This window comes from Dryobates pubescens, chromosome 5 (genome assembly GCF_014839835.1).
Source record: "Dryobates pubescens isolate bDryPub1 chromosome 5, bDryPub1.pri, whole genome shotgun sequence".
Lineage (NCBI taxonomy): Eukaryota > Metazoa > Chordata > Aves > Piciformes > Picidae > Dryobates > Dryobates pubescens.
In genome coordinates, this window is record NC_071616.1 from 25,569,393 (window position 1) to 25,597,135 (window position 27,743).

General features: G+C 36.0%; 1 protein-coding gene across 6 annotated transcripts in view; it reads right to left on the reverse strand.

The window, feature by feature from the left end:
- Positions 1-27,743, reverse strand: part of EML1 (EMAP like 1) — a 124,346-nt gene that overhangs the window by 28,212 nt on the left and 68,391 nt on the right. For 3 of the 6 annotated variants that reach the window (XM_054161857.1, XM_054161853.1, XM_054161856.1), the window contains exons 2-7: positions 24,603-24,785; positions 19,408-19,540; positions 13,748-13,798; positions 10,411-10,545; positions 5,885-5,913; positions 1,199-1,328 (exon numbers count right to left, since the gene is read on the reverse strand). In XM_054161857.1, the coding sequence (XP_054017832.1) occupies positions 1,199-1,328; positions 5,885-5,913; positions 10,411-10,545; positions 13,748-13,798; positions 19,408-19,540; positions 24,603-24,785 (661 nt within the window). The remainder of the gene's footprint in view (positions 1-1,198; positions 1,329-5,884; positions 5,914-10,410; positions 10,546-13,747; positions 13,799-19,407; positions 19,541-24,602; positions 24,786-27,743) is intronic. The other 3 variants (XM_054161855.1, XM_054161858.1, XM_054161854.1) reach the window with 2 other exon arrangements.

The window sequence follows — 27,743 nt, forward strand, 5'->3', positions numbered from 1 at the left end:
ACAACAATTAGAAAGTAAATGCTACAAGAAGTATTTATGATACTAATCTCTTTTATTACTCCCCCCACTAATTTTCTGGGGTTTTGTTTTGTTTTGAACTCATCTTTAGTTATTTCTGTATGCATTATCTATGCAGTTCTAGCAGAGTGGGGTAGAACCCACAGGCTCAGCTGCAATAGGAATAATAAGAATGGTTACTAAATATGTCATTAATCTCTTGTGAATACAATGGGACTCTTGGAAACTCTCTGTGTGCATTCTGAAACCACATGCAGTTCTATTTATGCAATTTTGGAAAAGACAATATGCAGCCTGCCTTCTTTTTTTATGAAGATAAAGCAACTTCCTATTTGCACTATTAGGGACCAAAAGAGTGTCTTTTTCTTAAAATAGAAAACCTTATGAAGACTTCATCTCTCTAAAGATAGTGGATATTACAAACAGATCTTATTGTGTTTGTAATTTTATCTTGAATTATCTATTACATATGCTAAGATTATACTAAAATGAACTGTAATTTCTGTTTTCAATAGCGTACCTTTTCCCACATTTAGAAGAGAAATGTGAAAACTTCTATATGTAATGAAATGTTATTTCTTTTAAGTTAGAATTCTGTAATCATGTCCACTCACAGAAGTCAGTAAAAAAGTCTAGTTGTTCAGTATTTATAGTGCTGAAACAGTTTAAAATCTGAATTTGAACAATATTTAATACACAATATCTCATGAATTGTATTGCTAAACACCTATTCATTGCAAAGCACTGTTGAATTCAGGGTTTACTCAAGCACTGAAGTTGATGATAGCATCCTGTAAAGGACAATGGTGCACATTTTCAAAAGCAGTTTAAAATTATAAATTATTGCTGGGGATCAGCAGAAAAATCCGAGCTTGTTTTATGCACTCTATAATTAATAATCACAGCTCGCCACATTCTTACAATATGCCTAGTTTAATCTTTAGCTAATTAGCAAGTTTCAGACTTAACCTTCAGGCAACATTTAAGCAAAATCTTTAAGCTGCTACCCAGTACTTCACATGGTGCAGAACAGCAGCCTCCAGAAATTACCACCTATTTCTAATGGAATGTCACTCTAACAAAATTAACCCTATGATCTTAATTTTTACATACTTTAGATCAAAACCAAGTAATTAAGAAATTATTGATCTCCACCAGTTCTCTAGCACAGAAAGGATACACCCATTCCAGTTTAAGTCTCTTGGCTGGTAGCTCTACTTTCGCTTCCAAATTATAAGATTCCACTTGCTCTTTGGGCATGTACATGGTAACAGGACGTCCACGAAGAAACATTTTAACGTATCCTTCCTCTACAAAAGGCCAGAAATGTTTAATGTTACACAAAACCAAAAAAAAACATCAGTGAAGAACTCCAGCGCTCCTCCTTCCCTTCCCACTTAACAATTTGGTGCATTACAATTACAGAATGACATGCCATCTCAAACTCAGAAATTAAACATGGTTTTCAGTTTGTTTGTTTGGATTTTTGTCCTAAAGAATCATCACTAAGTAGAATTTTTTTCTAAACATACAAAGTCCCTTTTTCCTCTAAATATTTTGAGCAGCAGAATTAGAATTAAACAATGACATGGAAAACTACAGAACTGAAAGTATTGAGATACAGACTTTTTTTGGGGGGTGGGTGAAAAATGTTACAATATTACATGTTAAAAAATATTCTTTTAAATGAAGGGGGAAACATCAAAGATTACAATTAACGCAGAAATGCCACTTTAAATTAATTTTATTTTTTAATCAATATTTACAGTTGAGCATCAGCATCTAAAGTATTTTCCCACACTCAGTTGCATTCTTTGCATCTCAGTGTAAAGATATGCTTTACACTTGATACAGTGTTAGAGATACATTCGAAATAAGGAACACAAACAATTAGTAAAAGCAACCATGCTGATGTACATGCAGAAAAGATGTGCTTTAAGAATTACTAAACATTGAAAAAGGAATGACAACATTGACAGCACATTAAAAGAAAGGAAATTGACATACAGGAAAGAAGCTACAAAAACTGAACTGACTGACAGAAGTAAACATTTCTAGAAGAAAATACTAAAATTAATCTGTTCAACTGGTAAGAAATTTTGGGGGGAGAGAAGCAGGGATTAATAACAGATCTGGAAGTACTGACTTGGGGACTTCATGGGGCTTATAAAACTAGGAGATCTGGGAAATGCCATGAAGGTCTGACTAGGACTTTTGGGAACTGGCAAGGCCAAAGTGGGCTTCCTGTGAACTTCTGATGAAGTTTGTCCAGATCCAGAACGTGCTGGCTCTTGCTGCTTCATCGGCAGATCAAGGAGTTCAGCCTTGTTCTCATGCGAATCAAGCAGTTTTGGAGTCAGTGACATCTGTAGAGTTACTAGACAGAATAATCGTGGGCACAGAGGAAATGGAAGGGCAGAAGTAACAAAATCATGTAAATGAAAAAAAAAAAATTATACAATTTAGGACTGTTAAAATTATGATATGAATTGTTAAGTATCATTACAACTAAAATTTGTTTTGTTTTTAAACTAAGGCTTTATTTCAATTGGAAATATGCATACACTACAAATCCTGACTAAATTAAAAATTATTGGTTGAACAAATGAACATCATAGCTATGCTGTATTACCTAAAAATACTTGTATTTTCCCTTTAGATCAATTGATTTGGGAAAAAGAGCTACCTGATCTGTCACAGCAATGTTACAGCAAGGGCTCTCTAGCTTCATTTACAGAATTCATACACACAGTGAAAACAACAGAAAAATGAATGCTAAAAAGGAGCAATAATAACGGTGAAATAATGCTGACAGATAGTTGGAGCTTACAATGCCTGTAAAAATGCCAGAACACTGGAAATCTTAAAAAATAACAAAACAAAACACAAAACCACTAACACAAAAACTTCTCCAACAGATCTGTATTTGGAAAATAAAGGATAGAGGATAGAGCGTTAAATAGCAGAGCATCGCAGCACTATTTGTATGCGCATGCAGCATCTATTTAATGAGCTTGCAACACAAGCCAATGCTACTGATACTGGTGCACTGGAAGCCAATAGATTTTCAGCAGTGACACTTGACTGAGATTATCAAAGGCTGAGAACAAACAAAAGTTTAATTTGCTGAACTGCTTTTCTCACTTGAAACTTAAGGGACACACAAAATTCACATAGATGTATGGTGTTTAGGCATCTACGGTGGAAGTACCTAGTCACTCAAAACTCCCTTTTAGAGTAAATGGGAAGAAACTTGTACTTCTGGGCAAATTAATCATGTGTTAAGGGAATTGTCCAAAAGCAAGTACAGTAAATTATTCTAAGTAAAGTGTGCATTTTAAATCATACAAAATATATAAACTACGCCTTTAGAAAGCCTCTCTCTATGAACTATAAAAAGGAACTCAGGATGACTGAGTCAGGCACAGAAATTCATACTGTGGTTTTATTTCTAACTTTTGGTGTACTGTACTGAGCTTTTTTTAGCAAGCCAAACACATTATCTACATAACTAATCTACATCCCTTTCCTTGCATTTTTCACTACTAATTTTTAAGACAGCGGAGTTCTAAATGTGAAGATATAGATGTAAGGACAGACAATGATCAAACTACAAAGACAGACCAATGGTGAAACTTTAAGACAAATGTATCTTCTACATCTGTAAATTTGAAATTGTTGTTGAAAATAACTGCAAAAATTAATAGTTACTGAACTGAAATAAGAAGGCATGTGAATGCTAGTAGGATCTGCAAAGGAGACCACTACTGATTTCACTCTCAAAATCGTAACAAGAATACACGGAGTTAGAGACTCTCTAAAAGACTTTGACTTGAGAACAAACATTCATTGTGAGATTTTTAGATTTGTTGCAAAGCTGAAAGATTTTGATTAGTGAAAAACCTGTTAGGATTTAGCTATTTCTAAAAAAGCAAAACAAAGTCTGTGATTATATCACAGATATAAACATGCATCAAAAATGTGCACATTTACACTACCATTTCGCTAAAGCTGTAGAAAACAATAGGGTATATTTACCAAATGTAACTCTGCTATATGACATTGAGCAAAAAGCATTGAGAAATTAGTTGGAGTCCTAGATCTCTTTACTGAAAATTCTGAAAAATCTACAATCTACTCAGTAAGAAAAAGCAAGGGGAAAACCAAGGCTTCTACAATCATGTTAGGCTAACAGCGAAACAGCCAATAAAGGGGCAAATTCTATATGAATTTTAGCAAAAGTGCAGAACACCATTTCAAACATAGTGAACATCAATGTGTTGCCATATAGCTCTCTCAACATATATTTTCTAATTCAAATTCTTCTAAAGAAGTCCATAGAAATCTAAATTATAACCCATTATTATTAGTAAAGTGCACCCGAGGGTTATAATTCAGCGCATTGGTTGGTATGTTTTAGTTTCATTCAAATGAACTTGTGAAGTTTTAATATTGCAAAATGTGCACAAGTTAGAAAACAGCTGTTTATACATCGAGCTTTTACCCCACTGGTACCATTTTGCTTCGAGAGCTATGAGGTTTTGGAAGTGAAGCCTACCTTTGCAGTGTGTCACACGGCGTTTCCCTTGTGATTACAGAGACAGAGACAGAAGGGCTGGATAAAGATGTGTTTGAATACAATAAACTCACTAAATACCTGCTCTACAGGCTGTCCCTTCATATTCTGCTGGAGGCTAACCTGGCACTTGACAAAAAACTAAGCCATACTCCATACCATATGGTGTGTAATTACAGTCTAAATCCTTTTCTTCCAGCTAGGGGCTCTGTTTAGTTTTTCTATCATTAAAACACAAGCTTAAGCTCTATTATGTAACTGTGTGGTTCAAGTATGTAAACTACCAAGTTCAGTAGGAATTTTGTCCAGGTGAAAATGGTAAAAATAGTGTCATACCTGTTTGTTTGCTGAGCTTTATCTATGGGGAAATTGTCAGAATAAATATTATTCAATATACTAAAGAGAAATGTTATGCAAGTAAAGCATATTCTCTGTGAGTCAGAAGTTCAGTTTTCATGAAAGGGACATGAACTATGATTGTATCAACCGTAAGCGCTTACTTAGTTTTACATATTATTAAGTTCAAAATAGGTTACACTAAACTTGAAGTATGGCTTAAGAGCTTTGTTGGATGTTGATCAATCACCACAGTAAACAGAAGCTTTTCTACTTTTTCAGGCTAATGTATGATTACTGGCACGGAACTATATACAAAACCAAGACAATATATCTGATACATGAACAGGGGTTTTCTCCTTCCTTATTTTGTTAAAAGAAAGCTTTTATTTTAGCTGCCCTTGGTTTTTTGGAATAAAAAAAAAATTATATATACTATTCAGATTGGTATCTTCATGGAGATTATTCAAGTTTTCTAACTGTCTAACAAGGACAGACTCTACTATTTCACTTTCAGATTTTTTTGCGAGGATAATACATAAGTAGGAAAAAAATAAAGTGATTTTGAAATTAAAAATAGAATTCCAAAATTGTAGTAACAAAATGTCTTTTTTATTTGTATTTGGACAAATTTTATTATAAAAGGCATTGGGACAGATGTGACATTCTTTAACAGTAGTTGAGGGCTCCTTTTTATGCCTAAATTAACATAGTTGGAGCTTGGCATATGCTTTAATTAACAAAAGCTTGATACTACTTTGAAAAGGATGACACGTTTGGGGTAAGAAGACATAGCCTTTTTCTTCTTTGTCTTCTTACAAAGAATCCTAACTGTAAAATTAAGCCATTGGGTCAATAAAAACTACAGCAAACTAATCAGCTTTAAAAAAAAATAAATCTATTCTGTTGTCACAGTTATTTGGTTACAAATTCAAAATTCTGAAAATTTCCTACCTGCACTGAACATTGGCTCCTTGGGTTTGCTGTGGAAATAATGAAGACATTTCTGTTTTAAAAAGCACACACAGAGCACATATAAATATAAAATTAAGAATACAATATATATTTTTTCCCACATAAATAAAAACATTTTTCTAATTCCATTATTCACAAGGTAAATCTCCAGACAGACACAGTTAAAAATCAGTATACATTGTGGCTCTTTGAAGGCAGCTGTTAAAACCTTTACACTCGATTCTCCTTACCTTCTCAAAACTATAGATTTTCTTCTACTAGCTACCAAATTTTCTTCTGCAATGTTATTCCAGCTATAGGAGAACACGGAAACTGCTCATGGGTAGCTGAATCAGTTTTTATTTCCAGTCAGTGAGATCTGTTACTCTAAAGCAGTCTACAACTACAATTCAAAGCTAGGAATATATTCCTAACTACATCTCTCTGCATATGTGGAGCAGGGAGGGCTACTGTAACCCTGCATGTGTGGGTGTTTGTTTATTTCATGGCTTTACCTCTCTGGATTTAAGGATCAAACTAAATTTTGAAGCCTGCTTTTCCATATCATAAGATATAGAACTGTCCAATTGTTTCTTTGCGACTGGTAAAACCAATAAAGCACATATCCATTGAGATTAAAATATCTTCTCTTTCTCATTGAACTGCTGCCTGGAAGACAACCTTTAATCATTTTTCTCTTTTTGTCTTGAGAAAATATTTAGCAAAACTTGAGAGGAAAATACATGAAGCATGTGGAGAAGGAAGAGGGAACAAAGCTGAGCAGCTCCCTGGATAGCATTTCCCTGGCCAGAAAGAAACAATATTTATCAAGAAATGCTAGTTATTTGGGGTTTTTTTGTCCTTTGCTCCTGTATTCAGACTTGAGGGTGTTGCTTTGATGAAACAGGAAAGTATCCTGTAAAACTTTTGAAATAAGAAGTTGCTGTTGTATGTTTCTTAGGGTGACCCCAAAAGGACTGAAAGCCCTGACATTCTGATGGAGAAATGCTGAAGCATGAAGTATCCCTAAAGATGCAATGCCATGTCCTTTGCTGGACTACAGTGCGCAGGTAAAGAGAAACCAAAAAAGAAACAAAACTAGGTTGCATTTTTGCACACTTTCTTTGTTTTTTCTAAGCATAAAAGCTTCTCTCTACAATAGAAGTTGTAGCAAATAGTGTTATGGTATTGTTCCTTTTGTCAGGATTTGACAGTTATAAACCAACCAAAAAAAAAATATTATACTGATCTTAACCATTGGTTTAGCAGCTCTCCATAATATCAGCTTTGAATAAAAATTCGTGTTTCAAGCTAGCACACACAGCCAATCTATATAAATAGCATGAAGTGCTGGCATTGTTAACACTAAGATTAATATTTTCTCTTATGAATGAAGATATTTTTAGAAAACAAAAACTTTATTGGATGGAGCACTACTCAGAAACGGTGCCACATTAGAGACAAAAGAGTCTATCTCAGAACAGACCATGCTGACTTATTCAAGCTAATCAAGCTAATGTGAAAGGCTGATTCATGACAGTAATAAAGCAAATCATGTGTGCTTTCTAATTATACCAGCCCTAACCACACAAGAGCTCAGAGCTCTGACTGCTCTTTCTTATTCATGAATTTGAGTCACTTCCTACTTAACTAACCCTTAGGAAGGCTTACCCTTGACTCATACCCATAGTGGGTTAGGACATCCTATAGTAGCACAGGAGATTATGGTCATCTCCTTATGCTTAAAGCTCCTTAAAAAAAGCTTTCTATAGCATTGTTTTTGCATAACAGTCTACAACTCTATATACTTTGAAAAACAGTAATTTCACAATTGCCTTTTTAGATTCCTGACATGCATTCAGCTCTAGGTTTCGTATACAGACCAGACATGGAATCATAGAATACTTCAAGTTGGAAGGGACCCATAAGGATCAATGATACAAAGAATAAGACCGTGAGTAGTTAAGTAACACCTTCTTACACTTTCACACGTATAGTTAGCTTTAGGAGGACAGCTTTAGCCGTCAGTGTACATAATCATGCTCATTTTCCTTCCAGTCCCACAAATCTTTATATTTTGCAGAGTGTCCCAGCTTCAACAAAAGCATGAGGCAAGTTTTAGCCAGCCTCTTCCACACGACAAGGACACTCTTCAAGGAGGCAGGAGCTGTGGTGATGAACTTCCACAGGCTGCAAGTGACAGAAATTAGAGAAAACTCTCTAACCATACAATGATTGTTCTCACAGCGGCCTCAACATCACTAGCTCCAACGGAGAATAATGAGCTAAGGAATAGTCTGTTAGTTCCTTAGGATACCTGCACACTTGTGTGCTGGACCTCCTCCCTGAGTCCAAGCAAGTAATTCCTGATCAATGCTGTTACTGAGCCCTTTGTGGCCTAATAACTGCAAAATGACATAACCACTAGGTTTCTCTTAGAATGATATGAAAAAACTAAAAGTGTATCTCAAGTACAATGATCAGCTTTGGAGCTGATAACCATTAATTACGTTGGAATGTTTGTCTCTCTCTGGTATTTTGAAATCCATTTTTCACGTGTAGCTCTCTACAATAGGGTGTGCCTTTATGGAGCTGTCGGAAGTCACGAACCACCTAATTAATATTCTCACCTTATTACTTTAGTAGTTGTAACACAACTAATTTCAGATAATTATCACCTTTTGCAGGTAGCAGGAACTCAAGGATATCTTTAAAAGACAGACTTTGAAAACTACTGTATTTAGAGTAAGAAAGGTGTATCTTTCACTGCACAACACACACAGAATTTACCGTTGAGGGACTTGATCTAATTAATTTTTTTTGTACACAGAGAAAGGACACTGCAGGATCTTCATATGTTTGTTAAAACTTTTTTCAAGAAATCACAGTATATTACTGCAATAGATTGGAAAAGTAATGGTATGCACCACTGGTAGGTAAAATATTCATGTTCATATTCCTAAAACAAGTCTATCCATCCAATTCTAGAAATTTTGACACTTCCCCAAGAAATTCATTTTATTCATGACTTTTTGTAATCAAGGAGGTCTCAACATAAAGGCTGTTGCTATAATTGGACATGTGTAACAGAGTAGGAAGTTATACATACATGCTAAATAAAAAGCCTTAGAAAAAAAATCCATCAGTTTCAAGAGATCAATACAGAGAACAGCAGCTCCTTGTAAATGACTTCACTGAGGCAACATAGCTGCATGAAATTATGCACTATTGCGATATTTTACAGCTTAAGCTACAGCAAGCTTTATTTTCTTTGCAGTCCCTTTATGGGTTGTTAATTTTTTGCTTAGTTTTGCCTTTCAAAACTTTCATGCTCACTTGGTTTGCTGCCTCAGCCATTCTGTCAGATGTATACATACTCTATGCTAGAAGGGTATGTGATGTTCAGTAACAATTTTGTTAAATGACTTCTGAGTAATTCAGTAAAAGACTTGGTTTTCTCCCAAAAGCAGTATTTATTTATGGATTACACAGAGTTAATTGCTACAGTAATTTTATATTTTTTTCCAATTTTATTTCAGTCTTTCATAAATTTTATAAGCAGCCCAATAACAGAGCAAATAAATTATTACATGATCTTCATTACCACTGTGTTTCTACAGTCATATCATCTGCGAGACAGTGAAACTGTACCATCAACACCATATGAAACTAGAATAGGACCAGTCAGGTGAAACAGCCAAGACTAAAAGCTATCTAAGAAATACAGGAAAGAACCAGTTGGCCAATACTGACAAATGTCAATGAATCAGCTCAAGGTCATCCTAAGTCTGAAGCCCTTGGATATGACATTCTCCCTTCTTTGGGCTGTCAGCAGCACAGAGAAGCATCACCAGAGATAGAGACAGGCATGACTTTATTCCACTTCTTTGGATAGCACTTTCCATGTAAGCCTCTCATTCCGTTTCTCTTTTGTCCCTCAGAGTAAGTCAGTCATTGCTCAGAGACTGGCTGGAAATCAGTCTACATATGGAAGGTGATGAGTGATTGCTTTCCATCCCTTTTCCGCTTCGGTTTAGCGGGGTTTTTTATTTATTTCTCTTTCTTTCACTTATTATACTTCCTTTAGTTCAGTCTGTGAGTTTCCTCACTTTTATTCTTCCTATTCACTTCCTCCATCTCACCAAGGAAGAGGGAGTGAGTGGCTGTGTGGTACTTATCTGCTAGCTGGTGTCACTGTACCACAACCAGGAACCTGAAGAAGTACATTTCAGGAACTTAAAGACTAAGGGAAACCACTAAGATAACGGAAAACTCAGGTTTAATAACTACAAACTTTTCTGAACAACTGAAGGTTTTCACATTGTTCATGATTTGGAAATAAGGCAAATACATTTAATCAATTTGAAAATCTGTTTTAATGTATTTTTGTGTAACTGTTGAAGCTTTGTTTTTTTAATAAAGCTCCCAATATTTGCTAAACTACAGAAATCAGCTTCACTAAGGAAACTCACTTGATTATTAGGGCACTAGGCAGAGAAAAGAGAGAGATGTTTAGAAAGCATTACCTTTCACTATTCTTTTTACCACTAGATGAACTGCTGGTGGATCCAGTTCGGTTGCGACTCCCTTTGGAATCTCCATAGCTTTCCCTTCGACCACCTGGGGACACACGCTCAGCTGAACTGGTTCTCTTAATGGTGCTAATAAAAAAAGGAGCAAGTTTTACAGTGGCAGGTGTGAAAGCATGTATCTCTGCAACAAGAATTTCTGAGAAGTGCATCAACCAGAATGCTGACCCTAAAAATAACTACAACTTTGTCTTCAATCATAACTTGCCCTGTTAAAGAGCCTACATAAGTTTTATTGAGTACTTAGTGCAACAGAGACAAACAAACTTTTCCCATAATCGTAAAGTAGAAGATGGGCTAAATCAGTATCACAGAGCAGTGGCAATATCTATTTTCTGGGTCACATTTCAAATCTTTATCAATCCACACTTCTGGACTTTTGGATTCTCTTAAATAAGTGAAAGATTTGAAGAGAGCATATTATCTGATACCTCCAGCCAGACTACAGAGAATGCCAAAAATACGTCAATATGTAAGTATCAGCAATCTAACTTTGTGCCTTCATTCGTTATCAGTTATTCTGGGGTTTGAAACTACGTTTAACATACCCAAAAGTGCAATTAATGGTGAGTTAGCCTGAATTTTTTTCATTAGCTTGTCAAAATGTATGCTTCCTACTTACATGTATGAACAGATTACATTCCCCACAACTCCTGACAGGGGCTTTCTCAAAGGCTTAAAACTTGCCTTACTGTCTCATTCTTTCAGCATCCTTCTTGCCAAGATAGCTACCAGGGAGCTCTTGTATGTTTTTATGGCACCCCTTTGATATCCAGCTCTCTCTAATGGGAAAACGTGAGCCAAAACACAAGCAGTATCACTTAGTAAGTTGAGAGCCCCACTCAGAGTTTGCAACTAAAAGGAGACGCATTATGTTGTTATTCATTAGTCCAAAGCACTTCTCCCAAAAGAAGGGGCAGCTAAGGGTGAGGTTGTGAGCTGGGTGATGGTTTTTCCTTTGCTGCACACCCTTGAGTCGTAGGCAATGTCACCCAGACTGAGGCAGGAATCACCCACAAGACAGCAACTGAAGGACAGGACTTGGTGTCAGGGTCTCTTTTCCCTCCCACCCCAGTCCTGCACTGCTTTCTCCCCTCCAAAGAGCATAACACAAATGTTCCATTTACCTATAACTAAATGGCCACCTTTGGCAGCTCTCTCACCCCAGAAGACACGGATATCAATGATTCCTTTCAAGCTCACACCTCCAAATCCTACCCAGAAGTTCCCTTCCTTAGTGAAGGGTTCTGTTCTCTTTTCTTGCTCCTTTGAGATTTAGCCTTATCCTAGTTACCCCTTTTACTATTCCCAGGCAGTGCCCCCTTGACCTCTGTACACCTGCAGAGATGCTCTTGTTACCATAAGGCTCATCTTGAACATCCCTGAGGACTATTTGAAACCTTAACTACCCCTACCCAGTCAGCTCCTGTGACCATTTGAGGTCTCAACCCACCACAGCTCCTCAGGCTCTCTCCTACTTTGTGTATGGAGTAAGAAGAGAGGCATTGGCTCTTCAAAACCAAAGGAAATGAGATAGACCTGTCAGGTCAAAAAAAGATCTGCTTATTGACTGTACACCTTCATTGAAACACTTTTTAAAAATCCATATATATGCATATATATATATATACACACACACCCCCCTACTCCCTCATGTCTTTTTACTAGTGAGGAGAGTAATATTTCAACACATCAGCTGAGGCTCAGTTACAGAAATGAACTGGAGTCTTTCTGTAAAGCCACTGCCCTTCTGAAAGGAAGGAAACCCCTATCCAAATAAAGCTCAGTGAAGCATAGACATGTTAAGATGCATCTTAGGCAGCTTGACAAAAGACTTTTTGGAACATGCAGTGGTAGGACAGATGTTTAGTGCTGTATTGCTTGTATTAAAACAAGCACAATTCAAGTTATTAAGATGAAACTTTAAAAATACTGTTTCTGTGGAGAGCTATATAAGAGAGCAAGCAGAGTGCAAAGTTACAGAGGCACAGAACAAAATACTTTCATAAAGGAGGGAAAAGGCAGTAAAAAGAATTAGTTTTTTGTCTTAATTTCAGAAATAAGTGTCTCCTATACTAGCCTAACATTATCCAAGTCACATCAATGACAAAAGCAGGAAAAAATTACCAAGCAAATTAAATTATATACTGTTAATATTTAACTGTTCTACCTGTATCTTAAAGCATCCAATTTAATCCTGGCAGTTAAAAAATAAAGCCTCGATACTCCAAATAAGACAGCTGAATTAGCAGGATCCCTTCCACTACTTTATATACAGTACTTGCAAAACAATCCTCTTTGTATGATTTTGAAGGATCAAAACTGGATTTTGGCATCTTTTCCTGGTTAAGGCAAAGAAGCAGCATTATCAGCCTGCACTGAAATTAAACTAAGGAAATTACTAAACTATACTAACGTTACGGAAAAAATGTAAGTTACAGAAGCCATTTCAAACTAATTTTAATGTTACTTGGAGTGGTTTTTTTTATAGCTATCAACACTAGAAAGATGAAATGGCGTATAAAAAATGATTGGGTGGGACTAAAGCTTAAAAGTATAATGCTATCTTCTTTCTGAATAATTCATTGTCCTATCAGTATGAAAAGTACTTTTGCCACAAGAATAAATTCTTTTTAACTCTTTTGGCTTACATCCAATGCTATCTTCTGACAAATTTCACTTTAAGTTTCCAACAACATCAACAAAAGCCCAGTGAGAAGTATTAGCAGGTGGTTGGAAAAAAGGATTATGACTTCATTATATTAGCTCAGTTTTGGCATATGTACATTTTGGAAACTATAGTGTTAAATATCAGTGATTATATCCATGGCTGCAGCAGCTACACTGTCCTCTCAAGAGGAATTCAAAATACAGAAAATATTAATGTAACTTACTGGTTTGTAAGAGTATAACTGGATTCCAGAATCTGGCTTCACATTAGTGATACAAAAGGAGCATTTTCAATTCTTTAGAAAGATAACATTTGGTAACACAGTTTTTAACTTAAGACAGCAATGCGGCCTAATGAAACATCCTATAACAAAAATTATGTTAGCATGAGGTAATGCAAATACCACAACTGAAATTATTATTATCTAAATTTTGCATGAGAGTTTTAAACATGTACTTCTGAAATTGTTTAAAATGGGCATAATAATTACAGTTCTACCATGTTCGTGCTTGTACTAAAACAGACAGTTTCTATGTGTTGAACCAAGGCAGAAAGGGAAAATGACAGAGCTTCAACACTACAAAGCTATTAAGGATCCCTCACCTTAGAGCAGGCTTTTTCAGTTTGCATGCATTGAGAAGATTCACAGACCTGCTTAATCCAGATTGAGAGGTGCAGAAACAAAGCAGAATAAAAAGTGAATGCGACAATAAAACGTGGAAACAGACATTTAAAATAACCTTACATTAAAAGACATAATTGCATGCTTTCAAGGTGTGAAGTCACGTGCAAGATTAAACAACACAGTGCTTATTCACTCAGATGTTTGATCATTTCAAACCATACATTTAAGAACAGCAATGTATCTTTGAATGACAAAATCTCAGCAATGCTCCAATACACTGACCACTGGTAAAGCGACTCAAAAAAAAAACAACCCCAAAACAAAATATCAAAGAGGCTTTCTGAAGAAACAAGACAGATGATCCAGCTAGAAGACAAAGACTATTAATAAAGCAACAATAAAGACAAGAAAAGAAATCCTCGTGTATACATACATGTAACACTGCATAGCATGAATGTTTCAGGTGGTTGCATTACTGTACTGTGGTGAACAAATGTAGCCAAAATTAAAAATGTTCATATACTTAATTACCTTTTTTTCCCTATTTTTTTAAAAATATAAAATCTTTTTAATAAAATAAATGTTTTTAATGGTGCACAATGCTCTTATGACAGTAACTGAAGACATGAATAACGTTTTGAAACTTGTCTAGCACTCTTTCTGACCCTCATTTAAATCAATTAGAATAAATTCAAGAATAACATATGACTTTAATTTCATTATGCCTTTGAGCAAAATGCACTAATAACTTTAATTGTAAGAGATACAGCAAAGTGGTACAATAGTTTTGCTACTCCACGTTCAGTGGAGAGGGATTTTTCTTTTTCTAAATTTGTATTCTGATTATTTTAAAGCATTTTCTTTCAGAGTCAAGTGTTAAATAGAAGACTTAATTGAAGGTTCGATACTGAGTTTGTGCATGTGCCAGTTACAAACTATCGCTGCCCCCAGAACAGAATGCAGAACATTAATTCCAGGCGACTGAACAATTTCCCAGGGGCCATGTGTTTAGGGTTTAGAAGAACAGGAATTTATCATATTAAAGTATTTTATTCTCCCAACAAACAAAGCTCTTTATGTTTTCTTTGTTCCAGTTTCTTCTTTTTGATCTCCATTGTCAGAGTTTTGCACCATTGTAATACTTTGCAATCTGCTGGGGGAGAAAGAATGACTGATTGTCTCCTTTTGAAAGGCAAAGTATGTGCTAGCCTGCAGCCTGCAGCAGCATCCCTACTGGGAGAGGTACTGTCTGCATTTGCCTCCCTTATATATTTCACCCCCTCCTTTTCCCCCTCAACTCTCAGAAACAAAGCTATCCTGCATGAATCACAAACCCCTAGATTTTAATAGGGAACACAAAACATTACTACAGTGTGCTGGCCAAATTCCAAAGAGAAATTTAGTGTTAAGCAGCAAACTTCAAGCCACATTACATGCAAAAGGATAAATGCAGGGGGAAGGGAAGGTTCTGCTCACAATACACTAAACTTGTCCTATTCTGAGTGAAAATTTCTTATAATTGTTCTAAGCCCAAAGTTCAGAATAAACATATGTCAGCATTCAGAAAAGCTGATACTCAAAATACCTTATACACATCTACAGTATGAAACTAGAAAAAGTATTAAACTTAGTATTAAATCCTCTAAGTAAAGGCTTTTTGCGGAGGTGACTTGGAAACACTTTACAAAGGCAGGCAATTCTTAGTTATCTGTGCCAGGTGATTGTCCAGCCTGTGGCAAAATCACTTCAGCCCTGTATTAGCTGGCTTGCAGGTGGCAGCAGCAAGGTACCCCATAACCAGTTCACAGGCACCCCATCACCTGATTGTGGCAGCGCTTGGTTCCAGCTTTGGTTCCAGCACCACCAGGCTTTCTATTTCAACCATATACTTCTATAATCCAATCAACGTATGTTTTGGGTTTGGGCTTTTGTTCTATTCAAGTTATTTCTCTCCTTCCTTAACTTGGGTAATTGGGTATTGACTATACGAGTTCTGAATGCTAAAGGGGAGGTTGGTGCCCTCAATTCTAATTGAAGTCAGAGTCAGTTGAGGTTACTCAACACTTTGCAAGATCTGGATCTAATTATCACATCAGGCCCTATAACAACCTACTGATACCCAGTGATACACGTTTTACATATGGAAAACCAATATGCATAGAGGTTAAATGATTTGCATAAGGTCATTGAGAGAAAATGTGGCAGAACTCAAATAAAAGCCTGCTAGTTCCACCCTTTCAGCCTCAAGCCTTTTTTATTACCTCCAATTTTATATTCCTGACAGAAAAAGTAATTTCCATTTCAAATATTAAATGGGAAATCAGAAAAAGTACTGAACTCTGAACTGCATCTCCTTGGTAATCCAGCAAGGCAGATAAGCCGTATTCCAACCTGTGGGTTCAAATGAGTTAACCAGTTCATTTAAATACAGCTATTGTATGAAACAGGATTGTGTCTGCAGACACAGCAGTAAGCACAGCTCTTTCTAAGCAGTGGAATGTGTGGATGCACACTTGGTCCCCACAGAGATTATTTGCATGTATTTATATAAATATGCATGACACTCTCTTTCAAGGGACAGACTGATGTCATTTCAATTGGGTATCATACACTTCCTTATCTAAATGGTGAAAGTATCAGAGAATGGGGGAATCAGAAGCTATTTGTTTGCAATCCCCTTTTCATAATGCTGTTCAGTAAAACGTTTGGGAAGGCCGCCCTTCACCCGGATGTCTGCCTCACTTGTAAATATGTTAACAGATTGAATGAAAAAGAATCCCAACACCAAAACTGGTATTTTCTACTCTCAGCAGATATTTGCAATTACTAACAGCAGACCAAAGGTTTAGAAGATGATTCAGAAATAAAAATTCCACATTATTTGTTTGTTTGTTTTTTAAACACTTCTTTCCCTTTTCAAATTTTACTTTTTTCATATTTTGAAAAAAGTTCCATTTTTTTCAGTGCTACACCTGTGTTGTACAGGAAAATGAGTAAAAGTATCAGAGCAGAAAATAAGTTAAAACATCTGTAAACACTTAATACTAATTAAAGCTGCTATGACACATTACCATCTTTTGGACTAAGAGAATATCAAAGCAGCAGTAGTTTTGGAATCAGTTTAAATGAAAAGAGCACTATAAAAACATGACTGCTTAGAAGAAATCAGAACAAAAAATTTACAATTTACAATTGCATACCATCTATAAACAGTTCAACCCTGAGTGAAGGGTCTAACACAAACAAACAAGTCCTACCCCCTAAAAAAAAAAAGAAAAAAAAAGAAAAAAGCAAGCTCTTTGATCTTGCTGATGTATTTCCACTACTGTTTTATGCATACACATATACAGCTCCTGAAGGCAAAAGCATCCAGTATAAATACAAAATGTGAATGAATTCATCTTAATTGACTGCATAATGAATTAATTTACTTGACTATTGGCAAGAAAGCTATTTGGAACACTTAATACATCACCTTCTAATACTCGGTATTTGGTGCACAATTTACTATAAAAAAAATGAAATCAAGTGATAAGAGGAGAGAATAATTTATCCCAAAATAAGTTTTGTACAGTACTTCATTGATCATGTCCTTACCATTCCACTCTTTCTCTTGAAGTATATTTTACAGTGTTTGAAAAGAATAGCTATTGCAGAGCACCTGGATTAATAACTGGTGGCTTTTTTTCACAAGATGGAATAACCCTGCTCTCTTAATAAGTGCCCCTCTATCTCAGAGAAACTGTCCATGTGTATTTTTTCTTTTCCAAACCGAAGACATATTTTCAGATTGCATAAAGCATCTTCAGTCTAGCCTCTTCAACGAAGAGAATAGGTAAAGCATAACAAAAAGACATTAAATCTTTATCTTGTGGAAGAACCAAGGCAGCAAAAAAATGCTCCCTAAAGATGCTCCTTACAGACTATCCCACTGGCACTCTGGATATCCGGACCACAGACAGGTCAGCTGGAAGGGCTACAGGGATTTCACTGATCCACAGGGATCTTGAGCTAGCCTAATGCCTACAGGCTGCAGGTAATACCTGATGGACTACCTGAATTACCCAAAGGACTCAGAGAGAGTGAGTTCTTGACCAGCATTTCATTCATCTCACTCTTCAGCAGAACGTCCTACACTCAGCTTTAGAGACGGACTGTAGAGACTCCACAATCACATACTCTGTGGACGAGAGAAGCCTGTCAAGGCCTGCGCTGTTTGATGTGTTTTATAATTAGCACTCAAAACTTTTAGTGAGTATGAAATTAAGAAAATTATTATGATAAAATGATTTTAAGAATAGCTCTTTTTTAATTCAGCATGTATAAAGGAGTACTCCCTTTTAAACAATAATGTATTTTCTGGTTTTAGAAGCAAGTTCTTTCACTCATTTTGAAAATTCCAATAATATAATTCTCATAGTGGAACAGTTTATACAGTATTTCCCTTCTTCATCTTAAGGGCTGATTCAGGCTAAAACCTAGAGCTGATGCAAGCCCCAGTTCATAGGACCTCATAGGAGTTTATTTGTGCGACATAAACAAGCTTTGTATTTTCCAGTATTAATTGCGCACAGCAATTAATACTCTCTTTTCTACAATAACAAAACCTGGAGCTTCTTGGAAAATTAGTGCCCTTCAACACAGTAACAAAGAGTGGCATATCCTCAGACACCATCTCCCCTGTAAGAAAAATTCTTTTTACAAAAGAGACCTCAGATCTTTGCGGGCTAATGCTCTTATATCCACAACCTGCCCTTCTCAGAGTTAACAGCATCATCACTTTAAAAAGCTGAGGATGACACACAACAAAAGAAACCTAAGAAGAAAACTAAAACAAAACCAAAACCAACAACCACAAGAAACCCCACAACCACCACACTATTACCTTTTACAGGCAAACCATACAGCAGATTAGCACCACAATAACTGTCACATGTAACCTGAACTTGCTGCACCCAATCAATTTCATTCCTTATAACCTGGATGTTTCAAACATGTAGCCCACTTAAAACCAACTACACACACACAAAGTAAATTGAGTCAGAGCAGTAATTCTTAAAAGGAGTTAAATATATGCTAATGGTAAGACATCTAAAGATGGATGGTTTAATTTGCATAAACATGTGCTAGGCATAGAATTATTCACCTCCCTGAGATGCTTCTAACATTGCACTTGCATTTTCTATGATAATTTTTAGTGAGAGAAAATCACCAAAGGTAACACATTGGTAGGTAATAATAGCAGTTTCTCCACAGACTATCTATTTTCTACCAGCTACAAAAAGAATCCTTTCACTACTTTTCATGTCATGTTGTGCAACACAGCACAATAGAAATGCTTTAATTTTGTATATACTAGACTGTAGTGGCAAGAAAGTAACACAAATCAGTACAACACAAATCATTCTTCCAATATTCATGGTAATAACCTTAATTCTAATTAGAACAAATAAGCTTAAAGCCTCTTAGAATGAAATCCATCTCCTTTTCATTCCAAACTAAATATTTACACTCCTGTTTTCTAAATGTTTACACTGTTGCTTTGCAAGTAAGGAAAACTACATATCTAGCTGCTTAAAAGAAGAGACACCCCATGTTTTCAACTTCACAATTGTAAGGTCCTTGATAAGATGCATACCTTTTTGCTGCTGGTGATACAGTTTCCTTTCTGGTTCCTGATGGGGAAGGTAAAGAGCCACTTGGTTTCTTTGGTAACACAGTTCCGTTATTAACAGTAGTCCTTAAAGGCAGGGTTTGCACCAGCGGTCTTGCTGTAAAACAAGCATAAACTGAAGTCATTGTTCTAACTTCTTTTTTTCTTTCCCTAGCAAATAACGTTAGAATAGTTAGAAATATCCATGTAGTATGCCATTTCTGTTTCACCATTGCCAAATTCACCATAGATCAGGGTTTTAACAAAAAGGAATTATTCCTCTTATTAACAATAATACCAAGTTAATAATTTGCATATATCTTAAGCACACAATTCTATGACCTCTTATCTGCAAAACTCTGTCCCAGCTCAAGGAGCTGGTAAATTCAAAGGTAGTTGTTGCCACCAATGACAATCCCGCTCTCTTAAAAAAAACATCAGTCTCTTGCCCACCTGGATAGCCATTAGAGGAGTGCTGGGAATGATGGCAAGGTGCCATCCCAGAAACTCTTGCTCCTCACCCCTCAAAGTTCTGGCAGGTTTTCCAGAAGCAAAAAATCTATTAAGAAATCACTATTCCCTTAAAAGGTCTTCTTTCAAGTCATGTGGGTTTGTTTGACAGAAAGGAATTTTACTCTTTATTTAGAAAAATTGAAACCAGCAGAACTGTGGGCTTAATGAACTGACACTATCTATGTATGCTGTTCTCATCAAATATTCAGCTCAAAAAAGGATAACTAATTATTAGGATAACAGAAAAGCACCATTCAAGTACATTAGAAATTAGTTGCAAAAACAGTGATTAAACTGCAAGCAATGAGTGTTTGTAAAATAGAGTGGACCACAGCCTGAAAACACAGACACAAACATGATTAGTGCTCTCTCTAGAGCAGGGAAAAAAGCTTAAGTCACTTGAAATTTGACAGAACTTTGTATCACAAGGCAGCTTTCAAAGTCTGTGGGCTTAGAAAAACAACACCTGAGAGAAGGAAGGAGTCACAGGTCATCTAAGAAGCATAAGATAAAATTTCACTGAATTTGGAGAGGATGTCAGAGATAATACTTAATGAAATGGTTTTCAAATAAAGACTATTGAGGATACATAATGTAAAAGGCTAAATGGAAACATTAATAATTGTATACAGTCCTAGGCTACATTAACATGCAACTGTAGTGCGGAGGGCAAGCACCTCCTTCACCTGAAGTTTTCATATATTGAACAAAAGAAGACTGAAAGCCTACTTATGCCTTGAGAAAATTATGTCAGTAAGTACAATCTACTTGGAAATGCAAGACAAAGCTTGTCTTGAAGCGTTGTTAGAATACACATGTATTTATCATTTATTCAGAGACTATGAATTTATAAAACAGCCTATAAGGAAATACTGAAAGAATGAGGCTTATTTGGCTTAGAACACTGAAGGACGATATGAAGCTACCTCAACAAAGAAAAATAAATTTCTCCAGGCTCACTGAGGATCTGAGATCCTATAACCACAGAAAATTGATAGGGTGAGACCTATCATTCCTACGAAGTTTAGGGGGAGCAAAACATCTGATTTTACAGCAAGCTTTAATGAAAGACTTAACAAGACTTGAATGTATTCATAGTGCCTTCCAGCCCTGGCCTTCATGATCTATTTTAACAGGCTAATGGGGTCTTTAGAGCTTATACAAAATATCTCAATTTTACTGTACTTTGGCTTCTCCTGCCTCATTTTTAATTTTTTAATTCTTTTTTAAGGGATTCAAACATCATGATCCTATTTACTTCTACAGTATTCATTATTCCAAATTCAATTGTTTCTGCAGTGCAGTTTTGTGCTGGATGCTTCTTTCCTGACTAATTGCTGCAATGCTGTAATTAATCTCAATGTCTAAAACTGATTCTGTTGCATACCACAGAATCACAGATAGCAACACAGTTGAGCATTTGTGGACTTGTTTCCTGACAAAGTTTCTGTGGCTCATAAAACCTTAATGAGGCTTTGAGATCACAAATTAGAGCAACAATTAAAGTTAAATAAACATATGATTAAAATATTTTCCTCCTTTATATATATTTTAAAATGTGTATTAAAAAGTAGCTGGAGTAAACTATCTGGAGTCTGTTTACTCTATTAACTTTATGAAAGTGAAACTAGCAGCAGCCTGAAGTAAACTCTGCAACTTTTAACCAAGGTTTCACTGCAAATCCACCACCAAGCCAGAATCCACACTTCTGGAACCATAGATTTAAAGATCTAGGCCTATGGTAGGCTACTCTACAAAGCAACACCATGCTTACACCACACACATTAAAACTCTGTATGATTCAATTAATCCACTGTTTACTGTGGCACTATTTAATTTAAAACAGCTAGTTCACACCAGTGGTAACTGGCATAGCAGTCAAACAACCCCAAACATGTAATTGCTGTTAGAAGTCAGTAATTCAAATGCACTGGTATTATTGCTTTATTAGAAGTTCTGTTGCTTCAAGATCTTACCTGTGATAGAAGGACTGACATGTTTATCAGCCTCAGCAGCAGCTTTTTTAATCATACTCTGATCTACGAATTAATAGGGCTGTTAAGTTTATAAACAAACCAATAATTCCAAAAGGAAACAACAACAAACACAAGTAAAACAAAGACAGGAAGCCATACTGAACTCCACCTGCAGCTGAATTAAATAGGGAAAGAGGTGGGGGGAACCAAGAAACAAAACCAGCACCCCCAAAACAACAACCCAAACCCCAATCAGTGAGTGAGCTCTACAAATGGATAAGATAAAAAGCTCACTTCCCATGATGTATGCTGCTTTTCAGCTGCCTAGCTCAATTCTGGACTAAGAACACACACAAAATGCCTGAAATTGGAATCTTTACATCAGCTAAAGATCTAAAAAAATGTAGTCTCCTGTCTCACAAAGCTTCTTGTTCCAGACTTCAAACAGCACGTAGGGGATCTTCTTTTTCCAAAAGCACAAACCTCCCCCTGACACACACACTTTTCATCTGGATCTACTTCATCTATAGATCAAATGAAAGCATACAATATGCGTCAAACCTCAGCTTGCATGGACATGATTTTTGTGACACCTTGTGAGCCCAAATTCCACTTTTTATAATCCTAAATGTGGAATTAGTCATTAAATGATAAATAGAAATAAAGCAGACTGAATCCATGCAGCCCAAGTGGTAAAACACAAGATGTCACTACTCCAGTTTCGCCTATGTCTAAGAGAATCCTGAAATTCAACTTAATCTTACACTAAGTAATTGAATGTAAATCATTATAAAGTAGTAATGTCTACTATAGGCAAAACAGGCCATCAAATGAAATGTATCACACTTGACAAAACAGCTGGAAGAAACAAATGATTAGGGTATCTCAGATTCTGTTTCATGATATAGAGTATGTTCAATAATGCTGACCATACACTAATGCCACAATTTATATATAGTAAAATTAAAGTTCTTTGCATAAATTGTTAAAGTAGCAATTATCTCCAGAAATCAGATGGCAATTATCAGGCTGCATTTCAGTTGGCATTTGTAGGCCACCATTTGCATTATCACAGTAAAACTTCTTACACTGTTATTTCACACATACATCAAGAACTATCCATTCAATATATGCATTTACAGGCAAGCAAACAAACACACCAAAAACCCCACAAACAAACGAGTCAAAGACAAAAAAAAGCTATAGAAGGCAGAGTTGCTTACAGCAACTTTTCTTTAACGTGCATTCATCTGCAACAACCAAGTATCTCCTAATTTAGAGTTCAACTCTACTCACAGAATACATGACAATCTGGTCTGTATTTTGCTAAGGAAAGCCAGCAGGTAAGAAGAACTGATTTGGTTACAACTCAGTAGTAATTACTAGACTTTATTTCCCCCACACATCAGATAATATCTATTTTACAGGCAACATAAAACCTCTTAATCCCTTGTATAACCAGATTTGGAGGAACATTTTATCACAGTGGAGGCTATCTTTAGTAGCATTTAACTTATCTGATATTTTAAATTTTTTTAAATTACTTTTTTATTTGCAAACAGGCTAAAACAAATACTTAACAGCTTATTCTGTCCAACAGCAAGCACAATATACGCTCAATTTATCTGCCTCTGTAATTCTGGCCCTTTCACCCTTCCTTATCTCCAGACACAAAACATTATAACAAACACAACATCTCAGTTCAGTAAATCCATTAAGTGGTTCCCTACCTATTCTGTAAATCAATGCCTAGAAGTATCTGTTGCATAATCACATATATATAAACAAAAATATGTTAATTAAGTTTAAAATTATTTATATTAATAGATATCAAGACCCCAAAAGACACAATTCCTTAATTTAGACAACAGAGAGCCTATAAGGTCAGCTACACTTTCTACATCTAGATTGCCACTATTCTTCCTAAGAACACTGAAAAATGGTTTGTGCATTTCTGCCATGGCAGTTTCTCAGGCTTATGTTGTCTGACAGACTACAGTAACTCACACCGGTTGGGTTCTAAGAACCCTTTGCTACTGCAAAGTGCTGGATGTTCACTTCCAGCTTTTCTGATTTGTGTACAGACAAATCCATTCCTGCAGAGCAGGAATCACAAGAGAGCATGCTGCAGCACATGGGCACAGCACAGTGCCAGGTGGCAGTGTCTCTCCTACCCACCACCTCACTAGCTCTGAAACAAGGCACCTACTGCAGCTCTACTTTTCCTTTGTAGTTGAGCAACTAATGTTACACCATCTCGCTGGTCGTGTCACCTCCATGCTAGCTCAGAGCTCTACATCATCCAAAACCAATGAAGATATTTTTAATTTAATTAAAATTATATTTTAATTAAATTTAGTTAATTATTTGGCAGGAGTGGGGGGAAGTATTCCTAAAGAGTTTAGAAAATAATCTTGACAAAAATCAGGAAATAGTAGCCAAGTTTAAATGTAAACAGTGGATTTAGCATTAAGAATACGCAAATACTTTTCTAGTTCATGGGAACTGCAGAAAGCTCACACTTGGATTTTTATGTGTTCTCTCCAACAGGTTAAATTTTCAGTGTATTTTATTTTGGGCTTGATTTGTTGATTTTCAGTATATCAAAGATCTAAAGAATAATCTGTGTTAATACAAGTAAAATATTCATTGAATTACACTGTCTATTTTACATATATCTGAAATGCAAACCTTTGGTAGGTCCTTTCTTGTTCTGCATGGCCTGCTGTTCCTCTGTAATATTCAAGCGTCGAACCACATCAGCAAGGGCAGACTTGAGCAGCTGGATGTCATCTTCCTGCATCTGAACACGTTGCTCCAGAGAGGCAATACGATCTGTTACCTCCATACTGCTTGCAGCAGAGGCACTGTCATCTAAGTAAAACAGCAGAAAAAGACACATTATCAACAATGTTTAACCATTAAGGAATATCTTATGTAACTGGCTGCAGTTAAAACCAAGGCTTTCCTCAGACCTGATGATCTCTTGAGAAAGAAAGGTTTTTAAGTGACAGAAAGGAAAAGATGAAAATAAAATAAATAGATCAATAAAAAGGAGTAGTACTTAAGTAAGATGTGATGATGAGGTTGGCTTCAGGGCTACATATTGTTAATTTGGCTCCACAATCAATTACCTACACATCTGAACAAGAGTGATCAACCATCATCCTTCACTGTTCTGCTTAAAACACGTTTCCAGCCCTGGCAGACATTCATGAAGAAAGCCATACTTTATGACACACTGTACACCTTTCCAGATTTTTCTTTATCACATATGTGATAGCATGTACACATTAGACATATATAAACAACAGATTGGCTTACACTTTTTCTAGTTATTGCCCACAGATTGAAAAACAGATATTAACCCCATCTGCTAACTCCTAATTTATACCAGCAGCTTTATGAGAACATTCCCTCTGACTGAAATAGAAACATTAGATAAATTCAGAATTACTCAGTAATTGTACTCTTAGCCTGCAAAATCTAAAAGCGTTATTATTTTGCATACAACTCACTCATTATTTGGAAAGAAACCACAGACGCTTAAAGGCTGCAACTCCCTGATGAGGACTACTCATTCTTTCCACCCGAAACTAATAATAAGAGCATTTTTCCTAATGAGAACTTTAACTCCACTGCAATTCCTACACACAGAAACATTGTCATTACTTAACACTGAGTTAGGAAAAAAAAGAAGAAAGGAATACAAAAGATATGCAAAGATGCCAAGGTCAGTATTAGAGGGGGAAAAGTGCTGGTTTTAAAAGAGAATGGCAAGGGTTTATTTAAGTAAGTAGATCTGAAACATTAAAAAAGATTGGGTATTAAGTTACTGGATAATTGTAAGTAATGTCAAGTGATGATCGGATTAGAGTTTGCATTAGAAAACTTTTATTAAAGTTAGACTTCAGCAAAAATGGCTATTTATGCTACTACTTACAATCATACCTATTTCTCCATCATTCCTAATGTGTGCCCATAGCACGTATTTCTTTTGTTAAAGCAAATCTCTCATTGTGAAGAATCTGGTATTTGTTTTCATTTCTTGTGTATTTAATTCTCCTCCATTCCAAACCAGTTTTCCACTTCTTTTGTACAAGGGTGTAAAATGACAGTTAAATTACTTGTGTGTAATAACCAGCATTGAATTTTAAAACAAATTAGTGTTTCAAACAGGAAAACAACAGCTTCTGAGTGCACTTAAAAGCATGTCCAAAAGTGTTAATACATGCAATCATTTAATCAGAATGGTCTGGGTGAAAATTGTATTTAAAATAATACTAATTTTAAAAAAAACAACTATTCATCTCAACACTACCCCAATACAAACTGGTTTAGAAATCTGTTTGTACACTGAGTTTTGGCTTCCCTACCCGTTACACCCTCAACAGCTATCTGTGGTTACGAAAAGCTAAAATAGAAGCAACTCAGGAACAAAGACTGTAACAACATTGACAGTCTATAAATAGCTACAGGCTAATATACTTTAAATTGCTTGTTAATTCTGTTCTAGGATTTCCACAGCATATTTAAATTACCAACATTAGGATATTATTAGGCTGAACATCATGGTAATCTAAGTATCCAGTTTTGAACTAAAACAGAACTCAAATTCCTGAAAAATGGTCCAAAACTTTCCCCGTGACAAAGCTTTCCAAATCTCAACCTAATCAGACTTGGGCTCATCATAGGACTCTGTCCTGCAGCTGTTAAAGGTAATTAACCCCCGAATTCAGATTTGCAGCCCCACTGGCAGCAGTATGAGCTGCCTGCAGAACTTAACCTTTCCTTGTACAAACAAAAGGCCCACGCTGCTCTAACGACTTTACACTTTAACTCAGCTGGAAATAACATGGATTAGCATACTGGACAATAGGCAACCAAATCAAAAGCTTGATTTAACCAATACAAACCAAACTCAAAGTTTAGTCATTCTGCCAAATTCAATATGACATGGCATAGTTTTCTTCTGAATTCAGTCAACAAGAACTAGGCTGTTCCCAGATTCAGGGCAGAGAAGGAAATCCAGGGAGAAATTGGCTGGTGTTAAAATGATCTAGCCCTTTTTTAATAAGAACACATCTTCATTAAAGTATCAATTTCATTGCTTTTTAAGTGCATAGAAATGGTCATTTTGCCCAAATGTAAATCTTCAAGTAGTAAATCAGTGGCACTAGCTTATGTACAGTCCTGTAAGAAATCACTCCCACTAACTATCAAGACGCACATCTCTGTATCTCCTCCCACCTTCTCCCAGCTGCCACTGTGGTACTTCCCCTCACATACACACTGACCAACAGGCATCAATATACCCTTCCTCTGGACACAGCATGGCTGTCCCTTCCCCCTGCACCTTTATTTTCTTCCTGGCCCTCAGAAATGTAACCTTCATCTGTGCTGCAGCCTACAACTTGCTGTTTTTTTATGATGGTTACCCCATTGGATGTGGTCTCTTTTCAAGGCTGCAGAAAAGAATTAAATTTGTAACAACTTTCAGTAAGTGAAAGTAAAGAGAAGGTTTCTTAGAGTCCAGTCATACTTCACTTTGCTTTCCCTTTGCATGCAGATGCAGGCAAACTAGAAAAGAGACAGAATAAACTATGTTTTCTAAAGAATACAAAGTTCCATTATAAGATAAGCATAACCTGTTTGTTATGCAAGCAGAGGATAGAATGTTCTTGCTGTTGAGATTATTACCTTCAAGTATGTTGAGCAATAAAGTTGCAACTTCAGCACAGGCGAATGAGCAAAGTGGTATGGTGTCAGAGAATAAAATGATTCATGATATAAACTAACCAAGCAACCATAAAAAAGTCACTATAGATGTCA